The sequence below is a fragment of the Herpailurus yagouaroundi genome, unplaced genomic scaffold (assembly GCF_014898765.1).
Source record: "Herpailurus yagouaroundi ecotype Mexico unplaced genomic scaffold, PumYag 198, whole genome shotgun sequence".
Classification (NCBI taxonomy): domain Eukaryota; kingdom Metazoa; phylum Chordata; class Mammalia; order Carnivora; family Felidae; genus Herpailurus; species Herpailurus yagouaroundi.
This window is the reverse complement of record NW_024412429.1, coordinates 824,237-845,019: the sequence shown is the minus strand read 5'-3', so window position 1 is coordinate 845,019 and position 20,783 is coordinate 824,237. Positions and strand designations below refer to the sequence as shown.

Sequence of the window (20,783 nt, the reverse complement as noted above, 5' to 3'; positions counted from 1 at the left end):
CACGGGTGCGACACCACCGCAGACGACAGGCTGACACCCTGGCTGACTGAGGGGAACACGTCCGTCTCTCACATCCAGTACCACCAACGACCAAATCCTTAAGTATAACCTGACAGACGACACCCTCAATACTGCGTCCCTAATGCCACATTCCAGACTACACACGGAACAAGTCACGCCCAAAGGAAGTCGCTGGCAGTTAGGAAATTCGTGTTGACGAAGAGCTGGGCAAGGCGGTGGGGCAGACCTAGAGCTCAGTAGTTCAGGGCTAGTCGCTGGGGCCCAACAGGGGCGACGGAGAGACCAGGGGAACCGTCCTCACAACCTGGAGGCGGGCGCCAATAAGCACAGAAGACGGCAGCCTGGACGCTGCCAAATGCTAACTACACCGGGGCCCGCTCCGGAATTCCCCTTCCCTGGAGCGTGTTTCCCTCCTAAGCCCTGCAAACAAAGATACTTCTCTGGGAGGTGAGAGAAAATAAAAATGAAATAAGTACCTCGTTTCCTAAGATAGCGGAAGGAGTACTCCCGGTTAAATACTTTGATCTGGTATTTTATTTATTAGCGTTATCTGGTGAGTCACAGAAAATACACACATAGCGATGCCTTTCATGTGGAAGGCAATTTGTACAATGATTGGTAAATGAATAAAGAAATAAATTAATGAATGAATGGAGTGTAAAATAATCATGCTTCACCAAAAATACCACGATGACCTTTCAAACCTCCTACATCATTGTTATTAAAATACTATTACTTATGGGGCACCAGGTAGCTCAATGCGTTAAGCGTCCGACTTGATCTCGATTCTGGTCACGATCTCACGGGACGTGAGTTCAAGCACAGAGCCTGCTTGGGATTCTCTCTCTCCCTCTCTCTCTCTGCCCCTCCCTTGTGCTCTCTCTTCCCTCTCTCAAAATAAATAAATAAACCTAAAAAAATACTATTAAAGTCTCAAACACTGGCTGATAATTAAGCTTTTTAAAATCAATTTTTATCCTAATGTGCAACAACATTAAACGGTTTCCACAAGAATGAGTGGATCTCACGACCAAAGACCAACAAACACACCATAGCAGTACATACGTGTCTGTCCTCGGCACCAGAAGCCACGTAGCGTCCACAAGGGCTAAAAGCAATTCCACATGGGTATCCGTGGTTCGGATGTCCTTCAAAACGGCGCTCACATCTACAGGAAAGAGAAGAAATACCAGGAAAAAAAAAGATTTTTTAAATTTTAACACAAATGAGGAAAAAGACACTGACTTGTGGCTCGTCTACACAACAAAGCACGAATCGGCAGTGAGAGAGCACGCTTTTGCGTGAGAATTCTTGTGTGACAAGCAGGCTATTCTAGGTCTTTAAAATATAAAAACGTTTTAAAGTCATAAATCATTTGCATCAGTGATTCAAAGACTTCTGGGAGGCGCAACATTCTATCAAGGCTGATTAAGGGCCACACCAACTATTCACGAAGTGTGACACACAACTGTTTACTGTAACGTGGGTCAGGGAACTAATGCTGGTTTTACTGAGAAAATGCCCAGCACTTTCTGGGGTCGCCAGGCAGCCCTGAGAAAGCCTTTGTCACCTGCACGGGGCTGGGCTCCAGGCGGCACTGCGGTGTCACACAGAGCCCCTGGTCCAGAACTTCAGTGCCTGCCCAAGATGGCCTCGCAGAACGTCCCCTCCACGTGTCGGAGGGGCTTTTGCATTGTTTTTAGCGATTACAGAGGAGAGCGAAGACTGTTAATTCTGTCCTTGTGAATCCACAGGTGTGCATATACACACACAAATACTTGCCACGTTTTGTTATACACACTTTATATTTAGCGATTATGCCCCATAATACAACGGTCAAATACGTATATTTTTAGAGAACAGGAACATGCATGTATATGCTGTGCTTTATGAGCATCTGATGACCTCCCCGTGCATCTCTGACCCTCAGAGGCCACATGTCACACGCGCCGCAGAGCAGATACCAGCACCTCTTATTTTAACATTCCAAACTTAGGTGGCCTGTTCCGTGTAGAAATCAGACTTTTCTTAGACTGGTCAGTGTGAACAGATTCACCACAACCTTGTCGCATTTGGGAAAAAGAGATCAAACTGCGTTTACAGATACTGAGGCAAAGGGCCTCGGGAGCTTTAAAAGAAGCGTCTTTCACATACCGCAGCTGCAAGGCCTCACCTCAGGGTTCTCAAGTCCCACAGCTTTATCCCATCGCCAATGGCTGTGGTGGCAAAAAGGTTATAAACCTGATATTGTTGGGTCGTGAATGATGATCCCTGTGATTGTAAGGGGAAGAAACAAGATGCGTTCTTTAAAGGCTGAATTAATAAACATTACACTGATCCGAAGTAAGAAATTAACACAAAGCTTCTTTTCTTATTTATAACAATTTCAGAATTGGGCTCCAAGAACTTCCTTCTGGATAATTACAATGGTACATTTTAACCTTGGGAATTATTGGTGTATGATTTCCAAATGCAAAATGCCACTGAAAGTTATAGAAGTACAATAAAAGATCCAAAGACTATAACATTAATACACCAAAATTTATTTTTAAAGTGCAGAACATAATCCATCTTCAGTAAATCACCTGAAAGATGCCCTTACTAAGGAATTCGAGGTTTGGAGTCAGTTGTTAATCTGCCGACCATAAAATCCTAAGACCCCCATGCAGCTGTCCGTGCACGGACTTGTGTGAAATCCAGCCCAGGTCACTGGGCGGGGTCCCTCTGAGGACCCGCCTCTGATCTGATCGTCACCCCTCCTCACGCTCTAGCGACTTACGACGTCTCGTGGAATGGAGCACACTCCATCTACAGAACAATTTTTGGCCTCAAACATTAAATATATTATGGTTCATAACAATTTCCCTCTCCCTTCCATGTCAAGAATATCCAAACGATTAAGAAAAATTTAATGAAGTATATCTGAAAGCTTTTATCTTTACATATGTAGAAGTTATTCTTCAGTTACAAACAGGAAATGAAGGTTTACATAAATCCATAACAATAATAAACTAATACGTAGAGGGAGAGAGTCTTAACTCTGTACCAGACAGCATTCTAAACACTGAACATTTCATCCTCTTAACAAACTTGTGAGACGTAAACTATTTTATACCACTTCAGTTGACAAACACGAGACAGAGGAATCAGAAATCCGCTCACGGCCATCCAGCTCCTGATCTCAATGTGGATTAGCGGTCCACAAGCCGGCACAAGGTCACTCATAACATCCCGACAATTCAACAGACATCCAGCAACATTCAGGGATCATCTACTAAACAGTGGGCACTTTGCAAGGCACTGAGTATGAGAAGAATAAAACACAGACGTAGTTTCACAGAAAGGCAGACGGGCAGATGACTGTATATTTAAAGTACCTTACAACATTGCTAGTTTGCTGAAGCCAACCAGTAAAAAACTGAAAGCTTTCACAGGGATAAAAGGAGAGTTAAAAATGTTTTCAATCAGTCCAATAGAGGCTAAGGAAGAAGAAATGAAGAAGCAAAGAAAATTCATGATAAATAGACAGTGCAGAAGGTTTTTTTTCTTTAACGTAGAAGACAATGCACAACATAAGATCAAATGTATGAGCAATCACAGTAATCGCAAACAGACGAAACAAGTAAACAAAAAAATTCTTAGTTGGACTTCAAGAAAAACACTTAAAACATATTATTTTTAAAGGCTGAATGTGAAAGGTAGGAGAAAAACAGCATGTATTAAATAAAAGAAGGCAAGATGGATTGCATAAGTACTAGAAGAAATAGATGTAAGGCAAATAAGACCTAATTAAAAACAGTTTATAAATACTATAAAATATAAGAAGTCTGACGTAAATATACCCAATAATATAGCCTGTAAATACATAAGGCTAAAATTAATAGAATTATAAGAAGAAAGTGACACGATTACAGTCAGAGAGACAAAGATCTTAACTACATTTCTCTACTTAAAAAAAAACCAAGAGTACAAAAAAATTAGTAAATCTTGAATAATTTGAATATACTTAATAATGTTGGGCCAATAGATATCTATGCAAACATGTTCCAAGAGCTTATTCGTTCCACACACACACACACACACACCTATAAAAACCAACCAGAGAGTCAGATTCTCAGTAAGTACAAAAATCTTACCAGACAGAAGAGACTCTGTTACATAGAGCGTGTGCTCTGAATACAATGCCATAAAATTAGAAATCAGTAACAAGAAGATTCCTGAAAACAAGCTTATATATGTGGAAATCTAAAAGCACATCTAAATAAAGCCTAGGTTAAAAAAATCATAATGGACATTAGAAAATATTTACTGCTAAATAATAAACACCACATGCTAAAACCTGGAAACTGCAGCTTACGCAGTATTGAGGGGAAATTTGTAGGCTTAAATGTGTACACCATAAATTCACAGAAATGGATGAAATTCATACGTATAATGGGAATTAAAATCGGGCAGCAGAAATAGGTACTTTGCTGCTAGTATGTAAGAGAACAATGTACCACACAACACAGGACATATTTGTGAACACATACTTGCGAAAGATCCACACCAAATTCAGTTGTGGTTATCAAAGGAGGACACACAAAGAGCAGAACTGTCTATCCATAACCATTTCATTTCTTTAAAACAAATAAAACTACAAGATCTAAAGATAAAGCAATATATTTTAAGGCAATTCTATGGATTTTAGTGACCATTACTTCTTAATTTTTTTCAATGTTTATTTATTTTTTGAGAGAGAGACAGAGAGAGAGCGTGAACAGAAGAGGGGCAGAGAAAGAGGGAGACACAGAATCCAAAGCAGGCTCCAGGCTCTGAGCTGTCACGACAGCACAGAACCCGACACGGGGCTCGAACTCAAGGGCCACAAGATCATGACCTGAGCTGAAGTCAGCTACTTAACCGACCGAGCCACCCAGGCACCCCTAGTGACCATTATTTCTGAGAAACTAAAGTTTTCTGTGTGATAATATGGTTTCGTTAGAAAACTAGTTAAAGCTTTACATATTTAATTTTCCAATTCAAATTAGCTGTCTAGCGTTATGTATTTACATCACAAAAATGCATATATCTAATGCAGGCACAGAAACAAAAGTAATAGCCAAGTGTTTAATATATATATGAAAAAAAAGCACTAGCTGTGATTTTTAAAGTGATCAATAAGCCATAAAAGATGTATGTGTTTTCATTGTAAAAATAAGCTACTCAATGATATAACACAATTTAAAGAGAGGAAACTGTGGCCCTCGCTTTTTGATGCAGATGGTACTCTTGTTAATGTGATAAACTCGTCCAGCGACCGCAGGGGCAATTCTTGGGACCGTGCACTGGGATGCTTGCAAAAGGGCATTACTGATGTGTGACGCATGTAGCTCTGCGGGTCCTAAGCTTAAAAGAAATTAGCAAAGATCTATTTTACACTTTCCTGGAAATACGACATTTGGGCCACTTAGCATTTGTGCTTCTCCTAAATTGGGACTTGTTCCGTGACAATTCCTGGGTAGCAGCTCCCATATGGCTGCAGCTAGTTGGAACACTTTGATGTATGTGGTGTAACTGAACAAAAATTCGACAGAAGTTTAAGAAAACAAGCGACTAAAACACTGGGAGCCTCTGGAGCCTTACATTCCACTCCCCTCCCATCATACACCATTCAGAAGGTTATTCTCAGGAAGTAAAACCAGTTATGTTCCCACTGGAAACCTCAGGACTATTTTCCCTCCCACCTCTCATCCAAGAGCACACCACAATGGTCCCCAAAATATCACAGTCACTGAAAGACCATGTCAGTTTGGGGAACACTCGGTCACTGCACACGCTGCTACTCAACGGGGAAGAAACTTGACAGCAGTTTCCTAAAGCACGTGCACCGTAACTCGTAACAAAAAGAGGCCTTGATGAGAGAGGAACACACGGAATGGTCACGCTGTCACCCAAGGGGCAGGGAAGCCGGATCTTCACAAGGTTTCGCGCCGGCTGCCGGCGGCCACACGGTCTTCCCGGATGTCTCTGGGGCGAAGATTCCTAGCCCTCCTTCTGGGTGCCACCTAAACGCAGACACTGTCACGGAGACCCGGGAGTCCATCAGGACACGGCCGCCAGCCTGAGCCCGCTCCCTGAAGCCAGGCTGAGCCACGGAGCGCTGCCAGCGGGAGGCCACCGTGTCCCACCAGGACCGCCGTAGCCGGCCTCTCCGGGTCCCACCCCCGAGCCCACCGTGGGAGCGGCGGCCGCACGTGGGAGCGCTGAGCCAGCCAAAGAGCGCAGCCGGAGGCCCCGCCACTAATATCATCCTCAATGGGGAAAAAACTGAGAGCTTCCCCGCTAAGGTCAGGAACACAACAGGGATGTCCACTCTCGCTACTATTGTTCAGCATGGTATTGGAAGTCTGTGCCTCAACAATCAGACAACACAAAGAAATAAAAGGCATCCAAATCAGCCAGGAGGAGGTCAAACTTTCACTCTTCATAGATGACATGACACTCTCTATGGAAAACCCAAGATTCCACCAAAAAACTGCTAGAACTGATCCACGAATTCAGCAAAGGTGCAGGATATAAAATCAACGTACAGAAATCGGTTGCACTCCCATACACCATCAATGAGGCAACAGAAAGAGAAATCAAGGAATCGATCCCATTTACAACTGCACCAAAAACCATAAAATATCTAGGAATAAATCTAACCAAAGAGGTGAAAAATCTATACACTGAAAACTATAGAAAGCTTATGAATGAAAATGAAGAAGACACAAAAAAATGGAAAAAGATTCCATGCTCCTAGATAGGAAGAACAAATATTGTTAAAATGTCAATATTCCCCAAAGCACTCTACATATTCAAGGCAATCCCTATCAAAATAACACTGGCATTCTTCACAGAGCTAGAACAAACAATCCTAAAATGTCTATGGAACCAGAAAAGACCCCAAATGGCCAAAGCAATCTTGAAAAAGAAAACCAAAGCTGGAGGCATCACAATTCTGGACTCCAAGCTGTATTACAAAGCTGTAATCATCAAGACAGTATGGTACTGGCACAAGAACAGACACTCGGAGCAGTGAAACAGAATAGAGAACCCAGAAATGGACCCACACACGTATGGCCAACTAATCTTCGACAAAAGCAGGAAAGAGTATCCAACGGAATAAAGACAGTCTCTTCAGCAAATGGTACTGGGAAAACTGGACAGCGACATGCAGAAGAATGAACCTGGACCACTTTCTTACCCCAGACACAAAAATAAACTCAACATGGATGAAAGACCTAAACGTAAGACAGGAAGCCATCAAAATCCTAGAGAAGAAAGCAGGCAAAAACCTCTTTCTCCTGGCCATAGCAACTTCTTACTCAACACATGTCTGGAGGCAAGGGAAACAAAAGCAAACATGAACTATTGGGACCTCATCAAGAGAAAAAGCTTCTGCACGCTGAAGGGAACAATCAACAAAATTAAAAGGCAACCAACAGAAGGGGAGAAGATACTTGCAAACAACATATCAGATAAAGGGTTAGTACCCAAAATCTATAGAGAACTTAACCAAACTCAATGCCCAAAAAACAAATAATCCAGTGAAGAAATGGGCAACAGACATGAATAGACACTTCTCCAAAGAAGATATCCAGATGGCTAACCAACACAAAAAATGCTCAACATCACTCATCATTAGGAAAATACAAATCAAAACCACCATGAGATACCAACTTACCCCTGTCAGAATGGCTAACATTAACAATTCAGGCAACAACAAATGTTGGTGAGGATGTGGAAAAAGAGGATCTCTTGCAGTGCTGGTGGGAATGCAAGCTGGTGCAGCCACTCTGGAAAACAGTGTGGAGGTTCCTCAAAAAATTAAAAATAGAACTACCCTACGACCCAGCAATGGCACTACTAGGCATTTATCCACGGGATACAGGTGTGCCGTTTTGAAGGGGCATATGCACCCCAGTGTTTATAGCAGCACTATCAACGATAGCCAAAGTATGGAGAGAGCCCAAATGTCCATTGATGGATGAATGGATAAAGAAGACGTGGTTCATATATACAGTGGAGTATTACTCAGCAATCAAAAAAAAATGAAATCTTGCCATTTGCAACTACATGGATGGAACTGGAGGGTATTATGCTAAGTGAAATTAGTCAGAGAAAGACAAATATCGTATGACTTCACTCACATGAGGACTTTAAGATCCGAACAGATGAACATAAGGGAAGGGAAGCAAAAATAATATAAAAACAGGGAGGGGGACAAAACACAAGAGACTCTTAAATACAGAAAACAGAGGGTTGCTGGAGGGGTTGAGGAGGGGGTATGGGCTAAACGGGTAAGGGGCCTAAGGAATCTACTCCTGAAATCATGTTGCACAATGTGCAACTTGGATGTGAATTATAAAAAATAAATAAATTATAGAAAGTTAAAAAAAAATTAAAATACATAAATAAACCCAGATTCTTACCAGGGCCAACAAGCCTGCCCCCAGTCAGAGGTTCTGAAGCCCAACGCCCACTCTTGGTTTCACCACCACATGGGCTGGAGCATGAGTGGTGCCCGTTCCCTGAACGCTGCCCTCCCGATGCATACCTGGCCCCTCACCCACCTCACGTGCCCGCTGCCCACATCACCTCCTCGGAGAGGAGCCCCAGAGGAGGCTTGGCACAGGGTGTCCGACGTCGTGTGAACCCACTTCTTTTGTAAGGATACAAAGTCCTCAAGTGTGAGGCCACCGCTCTCCCCTTCACGCACATGTCCCAGCGCTCAGCACAGGCCAGGTGCAGACTTGCTCAGAGACACGTTTACGTGAATTAGTTGAGGGCGCCTGGGTGGCTCCGTCAGTTGAGCATCTGACTCTTGATTTGGGCTCAGGTCGCGATCCCAGGGTTCGCGAGATCAAGCTCCACATCAGGTTCTGTGCTGGCAGTGTGGAGTCCGCTTGGGATTCTGTCTCCCTCTCTCTCTGCCCCTCCCTCCCCCCTCAAAAATTAACAAATAAACATTAAATGAATGAGTTAATAGGTTAAGACAGACATGTACACACACGCACACATACAGACACACGGACACAGACACACAGGTGCTCACACACCTACACATACACGTGCGTGCATGCAAGCCCTCATACAGTCCAGGCCACAGGCATGCTGGGGACAAAGGGGCAGGTGCCGGGGCGTCTGGTCTCGGCCACCCCCCAAGACCCCGCAGTGGTAAGTGCTGCACGTGTGGAGTGACAGCATCACCACTGTGCTCATGAGGCTCCTCATCGGGGTGGGGGGAGCCCCGAGCCTGGATGCAGAGAAGCCAGCAGGGAGGCTCCCAGACAACGGCTTCCCGCGGGGCTTTGCGCCACGAGCTCTGCGGCCAGACGGCCTGCCGGGGGCACACTCGGTGCCGGTGCGTCTCTGGAACCGGGCTGCGGGTCTCTGTTTCCACGCCTAGGAGTCAGGGTCCCGGAAAGGCTGAGTTCACGCCTGCTAAGAACGTGACGTGCGGACGTGGGGCAGCTCAGCACACACCAGCTACGGCATGTGCACCTCTACGTGCGCAACAGGGAAACGTCTGGGATTTGCCTCCTGTCCTGGCGAGTGCCCCCTACAGAGCCAAAAGTCACGGGGCCTCAAGGCGTCCCACAGAAGCCGCCTACGGAACAACGAAAGGGCCTGGGCCCAGCCTGAGACCGGATGTCCACGCCAACACCTGAGGCCACCAGATGGGATGACGTAGGAGAGCAGCGGAGTCTGCGTGCAGATTCTCCCGGAAGTCACTCCCTCACGCGCGGCCTCCGCGACACACAGCACGGGGCACACTCGCAGGGACACTGCACATCGGCCCACGTCCACGGCTCACGTGCAGGAGTCCGTCTACAGGAGCCCGGCTTTCAGCCCAGACTCACAACTGCATGGACGCGGGCAACCTCTCTATTCTCTGTAGCCTCAAACCCCTCATAGAATCGACTTCTACCTGACAACATGAGACACCACACAGTCCCAGGCAAACGCAGCCTTCTCGGTCTCCAGGGACACAAAACCTGCCCCCATCACTGCAGTCACATCTCTCATCTCCTATGAGAAAAATCGGTTAAGTTTAAAAAAAACTGTCTTTACCGTTATTTTAAAGCTAGGGCTTTATTTTTTATAAGTAAAAAGTATTTAAAAGCCCAAAATTGTATCTTGCACTTCCAATTTAATCAGCTGAAACCATTTAAAAACAAATTTGGAGCCAGATGGAAAAAAAAAAATATCAGACTGAGCTCTGATACACAAGTTTCATGTAGGTGAAGTCTTCATGGCTCTGTGATAAGCCCCAGAAAGAAATAAAGAACAGAACAAGTAAAAGAAAAAGAAAATCGAGCCTCACAGGGAAATGTTCACAAACCACTTTCCATAAGCAAAAAATGATACTGTGATAGTGATGATGACAGTGGTGACGGCGGGGCCTGTCTCTCTTTCCTGGCCATCGGCTACGGACCCCCCATCACCCCAAAACGCCATCAGTGACGACGGCGGTGACGGTGCTGGTGGTGGGGTGACTGGCTCTGAAACAACTCCCTCTAATAAAGAATCATGTGGAATAAGCTCAAAAATTAAGTGAAAAAATCTTTTTCTATTAATTCATATCAGAGACAAAAAGAAACAAGTGTGAGAAATGGTGAGAAATATTTGAAATGCAACAATTACAACATAAAAGAACGTCACACATGAAATTCACATTTATCTTACTGAAACATTCTAACTCAAGAATGGAAGACATGAATGTTGGAAATTTTTATATCTAGATAAATTTTATAGATTGCATTTAGAGAATAATACCTTAAACATTTTTCAAGGCTATTTGTCAAAACTTAACCCCAAAACCTATGTGCTGGTGGGTCTGTTTAAGAAGCCCACTGCCCCCTGCATTTGTGTGTCATTTCCTAAATAAGGAACTGCTTCTGCTGGTTAACAGTTAGCTGTGATTCAAATTGGCAAGTCCTGAGTGAGCAGATTCTAAGCAAGAGGATTGTTCTGGGTGCCACAAAGGTGACCGTCTGCACTGAAAGTCCAAGGCCTTTGCCGGAAAGTTCCACTCAACAACTTCAACAAGCCACAATTATCCTCCAAAATTTGACATCAAAACGTCGCCTATCAACACCTGAGTTGCACCCAAATTTAAAAGAAATCATTGGGGCGCCTGAGTGGCTCAGTTGGATAAGCATCTGACTTCGGCTCAGGTCATGATCTCACAATCCGTGGGTTCGAGCCCCACATCGGGCTCTGTGCTGACAGCTCAGAGCCTGGATCCTGCTTCCGATTCTCTGTCTCCCTCCCTCTCTCTCTCTCTCTGCCCCTCTCCCACTCGTACTCTGTCTCTCTCTCTCTCAAAAATAAACATTAAAAAAAACAAAATAAAAATAAATATATCATAATGCCTAAAAAATAAGACAGATATTAGGTTAACAATCATTTTAAATGTGGCTCAATTATCAAATTCATTCAAAGGTCCAGAAATTCGTAAGGTTTAATAATCAATCTTAAACCCAATCTTGACAGATCTTACTGTGAAATTAGCAACAGAAGATCCACAATGACAAGGTGGTCCTGCCCACTCCTGCCATTAACGAGCGGACCCCCTTCCCTCACAGCCTTCCCAGAAGACACGGGATATCGTCCCACACAGAGCTGCTATGACTCACATGCTGTATGTTTTTAAAGTCTGCTATTTTAGTAACCTCATAAAATGTTACAAAATTCTTCAAAAGAATTGCTTCATTCGTCTGGGAGACCTACCGCCCAGGGTTTAAAATGTCTTTGTTCTGTTTTTACATAAGATTCTGTACAAATACAGGAAGAAGTACATAAATACTACTCCTCTCCTCAACACCTTTCTTCAGGCTGGTGTTTTCCACCCATGGTGTCTGCAAATGGGAAAAACCTTCTCCTGCCAAAATGCGAAATGTACAAAATGATTAACCTCCAAGGGCACAGTGTTGTGAAGACCTTGGAGATGAGATGCCCGTCTGAGCCTTCAAAGGGCCTCCCCGCAAGACCAAGGATGCCCACAAAATGGGAGCAAGCGACAATGTCACATCTCTCAGGTCTGCCGCCCTCCCCTGGCATCTCCCTGTCCCCATCCCAACGCTCTGACTTTGACCCAGGCTCACTGACACCCCTCGGCCACACCTACGGAGCCATGAAGACTGACAGCTCTCGGGGACCACCCACAGGAGCCACAGGTCTGCCTACATGTGGACAAAGTCTGACTCTGGACCCAACAGCTCCCGCACCCGTTCATCCAGAAGGACAGCGTCTGCCTCAGGAGGGTGCAAGTCCGCGCTCCAGAATTGGTGACCTTTCCCAGGCAAACCAGCTACAAAACTTTGCAGAGTATCAGACCACACCTGCCCCATTAAACAGAAATTTAAAGGAAACCTGGAATAGTGTGTTGAAATTATAGATAACAAAGACTTTTTAACCAATCCAGTAAGACTTCACTTAAAGACAATAACACTCTTAAGACGCCTGGGTGGTTCAGTCAGTTAGGCATCCGACTTCGGCTCAGGTCGTGATCTCACAGTTTATGGGCTCGAGCCCTGTGTCAGATTCTGTGCTGACAGCCCAGAGCCTGGTGCCTGCTTCGGATTCTATGTCTCCCTCTCTCTCTGCCCCTCCCCGGCTTGTGCACTTGCTCTCTCTCTCTCTCTCTCTCAAAAATAAATGCTAACACTAAAAAAAAAATTTTTTAAGCAATAATACTCTTGAAATCATAATGCATATTTCAGAAGGCATTATAAATTAAACCCTTCATTTGGAACGTCATTCAAAATATATCAAAAATCAAAATTGTAGATGAGTCTTAAAAACAAAAGTTTTTCTCATAAATCTCTTAGATGTACTTTTGGGTAGGAAAGTGTCTTTTAAACTAAACTATGAGACAATGAATTCATCAACACGGCACCTCCTCCAATCTCAGGTCTGCAGCCCTCAGCTGTAGGTAGTTCTAAGCTACGTCTCTAACACAGAGTAGCTGCGTCCTAAAAAGAGAAACTACTGGCCCCTGAAGGCTGCTTCACGTCGCTGCAGGACCTGTGTGACCATCACTCAACCCTGTGAGTGCCTGAAACACCCAAACTCTCCATCAAGTTTTAAGAGGTAATGTATTACAGTAAAGTTGAAAAATGGGCCCATAAAATAAAGACAGAAGTACAAAAATTCACGTTCAACATGATAGTAAAATATCTTCTAAGGTAAAACGTCAAGGCTCGGAAAATGTAATGATTAAAAACAAGCATTGAGGGGCGCCTGGGTGGCGCAGTCAGTTAAGCGTCCGACTTCAGCCAGGTCACGATCTCGCGGTCCGTGAGTGCGAGCCCCGCATCGGGCTCTGGGCTGATAGCTCAGAGCCTGGAGCCTGTTTCCGATTCTGTGTCTCCCTCTCTCTCTGCTCCTCCCCTGTTCATGCTCTGTCTCTCTCTGTCCCCAAAATAAATAAACGTTGAAAAAAAAATTTAAAAAAAAAACAACAAAAAAAAACGAGCATTGAGTTTCGCAGCAAACTGGTACAAAACTGCACCAAACTTTGTACCCGTTAAATACTGTGAACACAACACTCGGCACGCGACACATACCGTCAAAACTCACCTTATTCTGACAGATTTGGTGCACAGGCCGTGAATGGGCTTCCGCTATCACGGCTGCACTGCGGCCCGCATTGAGGTCGAACACCTCCACGGTCTTGTCCCGGCCCACGGTGAGCACCAGGTCTGCGTGACAGTTAGGGAACTCCTCTCAATAACCCACCTCGGGGAGTGAACAGGCCTATTCGTTCTGGTACCACCTCTGGAGACACCAGGAGACACAGCGGGTGACTGGCTGTGACTTTCGGAAGCTCCACAGAGACGTGGTCACAGCCCTGGCCCCCCCTCCCCCATCTCCCCCCCCCCCCCACCCATTACATTCAGAAGAATGTAACTTAGACCTTTGAATAAATGAAAATTTTCTAAGAATTCCTAAAGGTCAGAGCTCTCCTTCTAAATAAATCAAAATCAATGCTTTTTAATTAAAAGGGATGATGCTAGCTATAAAAACTCAAAAAACAGGAGTTCCTGGGTGGCTCAGTCGGTTAAGCATCGACTTCAGCTCAGGTCACGATCTAGCGGTTCGTGAGTTCGAGCCCCACGTCGGGCTCTGTGCTGACGGCTCAGAGCCTGGAGCTGCTTTGGATTCTGTGTCTCCCTCTCTCTCTGCCCCTCCCCCACTCATACTCTGTCTCTCAAAAGTGAATAAACAATAAAAAATAAAATAAACTTTCGGCCTCAATTTCATATTCGACAGTTAGTGCTGTAACTCTCGCCTGCCTCCGCAGAGATGGGGCAAACCCCAAGTAATCAAAGGGTGTCTACAGCAGGTGTACCGGTTCATTTTTAAAAAGTGCCAAACTACTGCATATTATTCCGCTGCTAATTTTCCTCTGAAGCCCCTTTCGCCACGCCGACAAACCACTACACACACAGTCAGTGCAGAAGCCATGGGCCCCCAGAGCCTCGGGCTGGAGCCGGGACCCTCAGCAGACGCCTGTCGGGAGGATGGCGCTCAGGATGTGAACACACCAAGAGCGGAGGCAGGATACAGGAATAAAAGTCGTTCACGGCGGACAGGCTGGTGATCTCTGTTGGGCCAGCTGTGGGGAGCCTGAAAACGGGCCTGCACCTGCTCCTTTGTTTGTACCTGAAAGAAAATAAACGCAGTCGATCTTTAGGTTCCCCTCCACTATCGTGAAGCGTCCCACCTTTAAAAACCAAATCCAGGGCGCCTGGGGGGCTCAGTCGGTCAAGCGTCCGACTCTTCATTTCAGTCAGGTCATGATCTCACATTTGTGGGTTCGAGCCCCGCATCGGGCTCCGTGCTGACAGTGTGGAGCCTGCTTGGGATTCTCTCTCTCCTTCTCTCTCTGCCCCTCCCCTGCTTGTGCCCTCTCTTTCCCTCTCAAAATAAATATATAAACTGTTTAAAAAATTGAAAATGAAGAAAGTTTTCATACCACTTAATAATTATATTTCATAACATCAAAGGAATAAATCAGCTACCTTAATTTTCCTTTAGGAAACCCTAACTTTTCATTTAGGAAAACTTCATGAAAAAATATCATTATATAAAGCCCCAAATAATTCATTCCTGTCTACAAAAAAGCAAACTTTTCTCCTAATTCTAAAATAATTACATATACTTAAGGAGACATCCAGCCAGTTATGAATTATCTGTATTTCCATTTACACATATGTTCTTAATATCTTCTAAAGGGTAACATAAGCAGCTAACAGTGGCTTAATAAACACACAGCCTCGGGGTGCCTGGGTGGCTCAGTCGGTTGAGTGTCTGACTTAGGCTCAGGTCATGATCTCACGTGACCGTGAGTTCAAGCCCCGCGTCGGGCTCTGTGCTGACAGCTCGGAGTCTGGAGCCTGCTTCGGAGTCTGTGTCTCCCTCTCTCTCTGCCCCTCCCCCACTCATGCTCTGTCTCTCTCTGTCTCAAAAATAAATAAACATTAAAACACACACACACACACACACACACACACACACACACACACACACAGCCTCGACAATTCCTAACAATAATTCTGTACAGGAAAGGAACCCACTGGCAATCTCAGGATGTGGCCCTAACCCAGGGAGGGCATGGCTGGCCCTGGGGAGACGGTGGGATGGCCCAGGAGGGCCCAGGGGAGATGGCGGGTCGGCCCAGTTGGGTAAGAACTGCCACAAGCAGGTTCAGGTGGGTGATGGGCAAAGGGGTGGGGAGGGTGGAGGGAGATATGGGGTGGCGGCTGACGTGGAGGGTGAAACAGGCCGTCAGCCTGCTCCTTCCTGGAGAGAAGTAAAGGCTGGGCGGGGGGCCTGGGGCCATGACATCAGGGTGGGCACAGAGACGGGCACCCAGAGAACAGGTCCTGGGGACAGGGTTGTGGGGCTCGAGGGACAAATGGAGTGGAGTCACAGGAGGTCGGCAGTAAGGCTCAGTGCCAGCGCACAGACCCCATAAATTACTGTGCATCCCCACTGAAAACCGGCGCTGGACCGCACAGCAGGTGGTTAACGGGACAGAGAGCGGCTGCTCCGTCTGTGGACAGCACAGGCCAGGCGACGCTGTTCAGAAAGAACAGAGGGTGCAAGCAAAGAGAGGACATGCACGGCTGAAATCACGGGGAGTGGGGGTGCATGGGGACTCCCCGTTTGGGCACCGCATTCCCGTGGCATCGCGGGCCACGCACCCCCTCAGGCTCAGAGGGAGAGGAAGGGCAGGGGGGTGGGGGGACGTGCGGCTGGGCACACGGCATTTCTGTCTCTGCTCCCAGACAAGAACAAGTGTGCACCGAGGGGCCGGCCCACAGCCTTCCGGAACAACAGACAGTCCTGCTGAGAGGCGCTCACGCCTGCAGCCTGTGCAAGGTTCAGAGTCCCATCATGCAAAGCCCCGGCCGTTTCAGAGTCACCACCTCCAGCTGACACTGGGACACGTGGGGAAGACGCTGCAGCCTGAGCGACAGGCCTGGGGACAGGCGCTTCTCCAGCAGCTGCCACGGGGGCCCCTCCCCAGACAGAGCAGGGGGAGGCTTCCCCTGGCTGCACACCACCACCCACCGGAGGCTCGGGCCACATAAGCGCGTGCCAGGCCAGGGTGTGCAAGGAGGAATCGCCTGCACGCCCTGGCTCTGGCCGCTGGAAGCCGGCCCAGTACCTCTTTCCCGGGACCTGTATCATCAAGACCAAGACGACACGGAAACGCTGGGCTCGCGACAGCCAGCAAGCCTCCGGATCCTCGTAGCTCGCCCCAGACTCTCACTGGCGGAGAGCACGTCACTCAGACCAGCCGGCGCGCGGTGCCGCACCGCAGCCCAGAGGACACATGGAGCATGAGCACCCGCAACGGACGGGGGGCCCGAAGCCGGACGTACAGACGAGGGAGACCCTCCCGGGGAATCCACCCGGGGCAGGCAGGACCTCTGCTGGGTCCCGACGGACGTCACTTGACACGCGACTCACCCGTCCCCCGCCTTCCTACTTCCGACGGGGACTTCCCTGTGTCGCGGCTTCCTCCTTGCAACACTGCACACGGCTGGGGGAGGGGCCGGCAGCCCACCCTGTCGTCAACCCAGTACCGCAGTCTGGGGCCCCTGGGCAGTGAGGCCGGGTGGCCCGCAGGGGGTCTCCGGGGACGGGCTGAGGGTGAGTGTGTGTGCCAGGCAGAGTGTGCGTGGGGAAGGCCGCAGGGGTAACGCTACTGGAAGCCCAGGGCACTCTGTGCCGTCTGTCCAGCCGCAGGAGTGGCCTCATGGATCCATCGCACCTGACCCACACCAATCCTGGCCTTGGCACCCGTGTCCCGGCCTGACCTAGAAGTAGGCCGATCTTCCGGCTGAGATCTGGGGACGTGTGCTATGTGGATCCCTCCATCCACAATTAAAAAGCTATCCAGTAAGGCCGCTAAGCTGAAAACTTACCCATGGGTCTCCCACTGGGCACAACGGGGATGAAACAGATCCCACAGTGACTCGCAAGCCAGACCCCGAGCTCACACTAGCTCATTCAAACCCACATGCTCCAAAGCAAGAGCGCAGGTGAGCCGATGCAGGGGCAACTTCCCACATGTGCTGTGTAAGGGAACCTCGTTTACAGATTCTGACAGTCCCTTCCACGCGCCCAGGGGCCTGCAGCCTGCAGGCTTCAGCAAAGTCTCCCCCTTCATCTTGCCACATAAGAAATATGAACGTGATGCCTGGAGCTACGGCAGCCACCTTCACGGCATAAAGCGAGAAGCGACAGAAGGCAACCAGCACACACTGAGGGCACTGGGCGGTTCTCGGGGGGGTCCTCCACCCCGTGGACCTCCCACCTCCGGGTGGCTCGGGACGTGCCGGGAAAGCCACCATCAGGCATTGAGTTATAGGAAGGAGGGCAGGACGGACAGCCTCCGGAGGACAACACGGCCTGCCCTCACCGTGTGTGCCGCACACAGCTTGCTGCCGGGCACCCAGAAGGCGGGTCTGAAGACACCCTATGCGCCCCCACAGCCCCACTTCCAGGCAGGCACCCCGCAATCCGTCCCTAAGGCACCGGTGAGAATGACAAGTCGGAAGAAGCAGGTATCGGTCAACCAGAGGATGGGGGAGGACGTGCGGCACGTTCCTACCGTATAAAATCTCACGACGGTGCGCAAACAGACCAAAGTTCCATTCGTGAGTGCGGCTGAGTCTCACAGGCGTAATTTTGATTATTATGAAAGGCGTGCTGCGTTTAAAGACTCAATAAAACCGCGTGGAAACCTAGAGAGACAGCAAACCTAGAACCACGGATGGGAAGCAAACACACCAGGGTCTCAGCAAGAGGGAAGTCACAACAGCCACAGCACGGGAGAAGCCCCAGTGTCCACTGACTGATGGATGGAGAGGACGCGGTGCGTGCGCACACACACAACACACACACACACACACACACACACACACACACACAGGGAGAGACACACACACACACAAAGGGAGAGACCTACAGAGACACACACACACAAATGGGATATTACTCAGACACAAGAAAGATTAAGGTCTTGAATCTGCAGCAAGGATGGGCCCAGAGGGTACTGTGCTCAGTGAAGTAAGTCCGAGAAAAACAGACACCGTATGACCGCACTTACAAGTGGAATCTAAAAACAAGCAACGACGAAACACAAACAGATTCATACGTACAGAACTGGGGGCTGGCAGAGGGGAGGTCAAGGTCAGGGACGGAAGTGCAGCACAAGGAAATACGGTCAATGGTACTGGTAGTTTTGTACTGGGCTGATGGCAGCTACCCTCACCCTGGTAAGAAAAAAAAACAAAAAAGGGGGCAGAGGAAAGAGGGGCAGGAAAGGCCTGGAAAGGCAGCCCTCTATTTATCCCTGTAATTTTTCATTTCTTTAAAAACTTTGGAAACAAACAAAAAAAGTGTTAATATTTGCCAAAGGGAGGCGTAGCTAAACAGGCATTTAGTATATTCAGCACGTGTGTGTGTGTGTGCGTGTGTAGGAAACGTTTCATCTTTAACTTCACCATAAACACAGTAGTAATCGTCCCACACAACGTCCATCGAGGCGGGAACGCCACCTTCCGAAGCCCCGCACCGCGGCCCCGGGCAGGGAGAGACCACTCACCCGGCTCCTGGCAGCAGCTGGCCAGGCTGTGACTACCCTGTACATAACATTCAAATGGAAACACTCTTGTTTCATAACGTCAGCCCTGAAACACGGCGCCCCCCGCTACAGAGAGAAAATGTAAAAGAGGAGGCTACGTACCTTCTTATCTCATCATTGCTCGTGTCAATGTGACACTTCAGGAGCTGAAGTTCAGGGCCAGAAGAACACAATATAAAAGCGTCCAGGTAGTGAAACTGGGCGGACTGGATGGGCTTCGGGAACAGGTCTGTGCCCTATAACACAGATCGGTAGTTGCTGCCAACACAACAGACGTTAGCAGGAAACCCCACTGCTCGAAACAGGACAGTCTTCACGTTAACCCCAGACATCTACCTTAAAGGTACAGACAGATTGTGTTAGAACCGGTTTACAATTCGGTTCCCTCTCCCTGACTACTCCTAAAAGATGTTCCAAGTATTTGGAGTTCGGGCCACTTAGACTTTAAAGGAAGACTGCCACTTGGCAGTGAACACGTGGAGTAGCAAGGATTTTAGTAGAGACAAAATTCTCACCACGAGGCGTCTGAGGGCTCTGCTCTCAGCCTGTATCTCAGAACGTCCGAGACAGCAGTGTCACGGCCCTCAAGCAAGTGTGTCCCCTTGAACCTGCTGCCAAACTGCTCGACTCAGGGCCCCAGGTCTGACGCGCCTCTCCTCCCGGCTCATTCTCCTAGGGCTCGACCCCCCTTGACAACAAGACTCACGGGAATAAGAGAGCCACATCTCTGACAATTTGCAGTCTGTGGGCTCCTCCTCTGACTACCCCCCTTTCCCATCCTGGCCGTGAGATGATCCCACCTTCCCTTCGTGCCTCACCCACTGTCTCCAGACGGTCACCTCCAAGCACATTAAAATGCTCACACGCAGCTGTGCGTGTGCACGTCAGGTGTGTGGGTAAATACACACACGCACACATTTAAGAAGACACTTCATCATCAGCCGCTGTCGGTTCTGATGCATCTCCAGCTTACCCTGGCCTCAGCCTCCCAGTTAGGGCAAGAACCTGGGGCCCCGAGAAGGCGCTGTGAGCCTGTGACACCGCGTGGTCACTGTGAAGTCCCTTACCACACACAGCACGAGCTCCGCCCTACACAGCGACCACACCCTCGGCGTCCCGTCCGGGGAAGTGGACAGCAGCCACCGGCCGTCATGACTCCAGCACACGGTGCTCACTGCCCCGTCGTGACCTAATGGGAGGGAGACAGAGGGGGCGCCTGGAACCTTCATGCGGCACGGCCGAGTGCAGCTTCTAGGAACCACCAGCCAGGCCAGAGGGCTTCCCAAGCCACGGTGACACCAGTGAAACCAAAGATGGAGAAGGTGACTTCTGCCTCATTTAAAGACTTGACATGGCTATTGATGGAGCGATTTCAGAAATCATACTTGAAACGTAAAGCCCCAAATTATGTGTGCATTTGTGTCTTTAAAGAAGAAACAAAATGCAGAAACTTATAAAATGTATAGAAATCTGTGGACTTCAGGGGTGCCTGGGAGGCTCAGTCAGTTAAGCATCCAACTTCGGCTCAGGTCATGATCTCACAGCTCGTGAGTTCGAGCCCCGTGTC

At 48.0% G+C, this 20,783-nt stretch overlaps 1 protein-coding gene across 1 annotated transcript in view; it reads right to left on the bottom strand.

Annotated features, from left to right (window-relative positions):
* WDR27 (WD repeat domain 27) overlaps positions 1-20,783 on the bottom strand; it is a 154,744-nt gene that overhangs the window by 84,221 nt on the left and 49,740 nt on the right. The window contains 6 exon segments of the mRNA XM_040448666.1: positions 1,087-1,189; positions 2,195-2,292; positions 13,633-13,754; positions 14,621-14,718; positions 19,319-19,452; positions 20,284-20,405. Coding sequence (XP_040304600.1) covers positions 1,087-1,189; positions 2,195-2,292; positions 13,633-13,754; positions 14,621-14,718; positions 19,319-19,452; positions 20,284-20,405 — 677 coding nt within the window.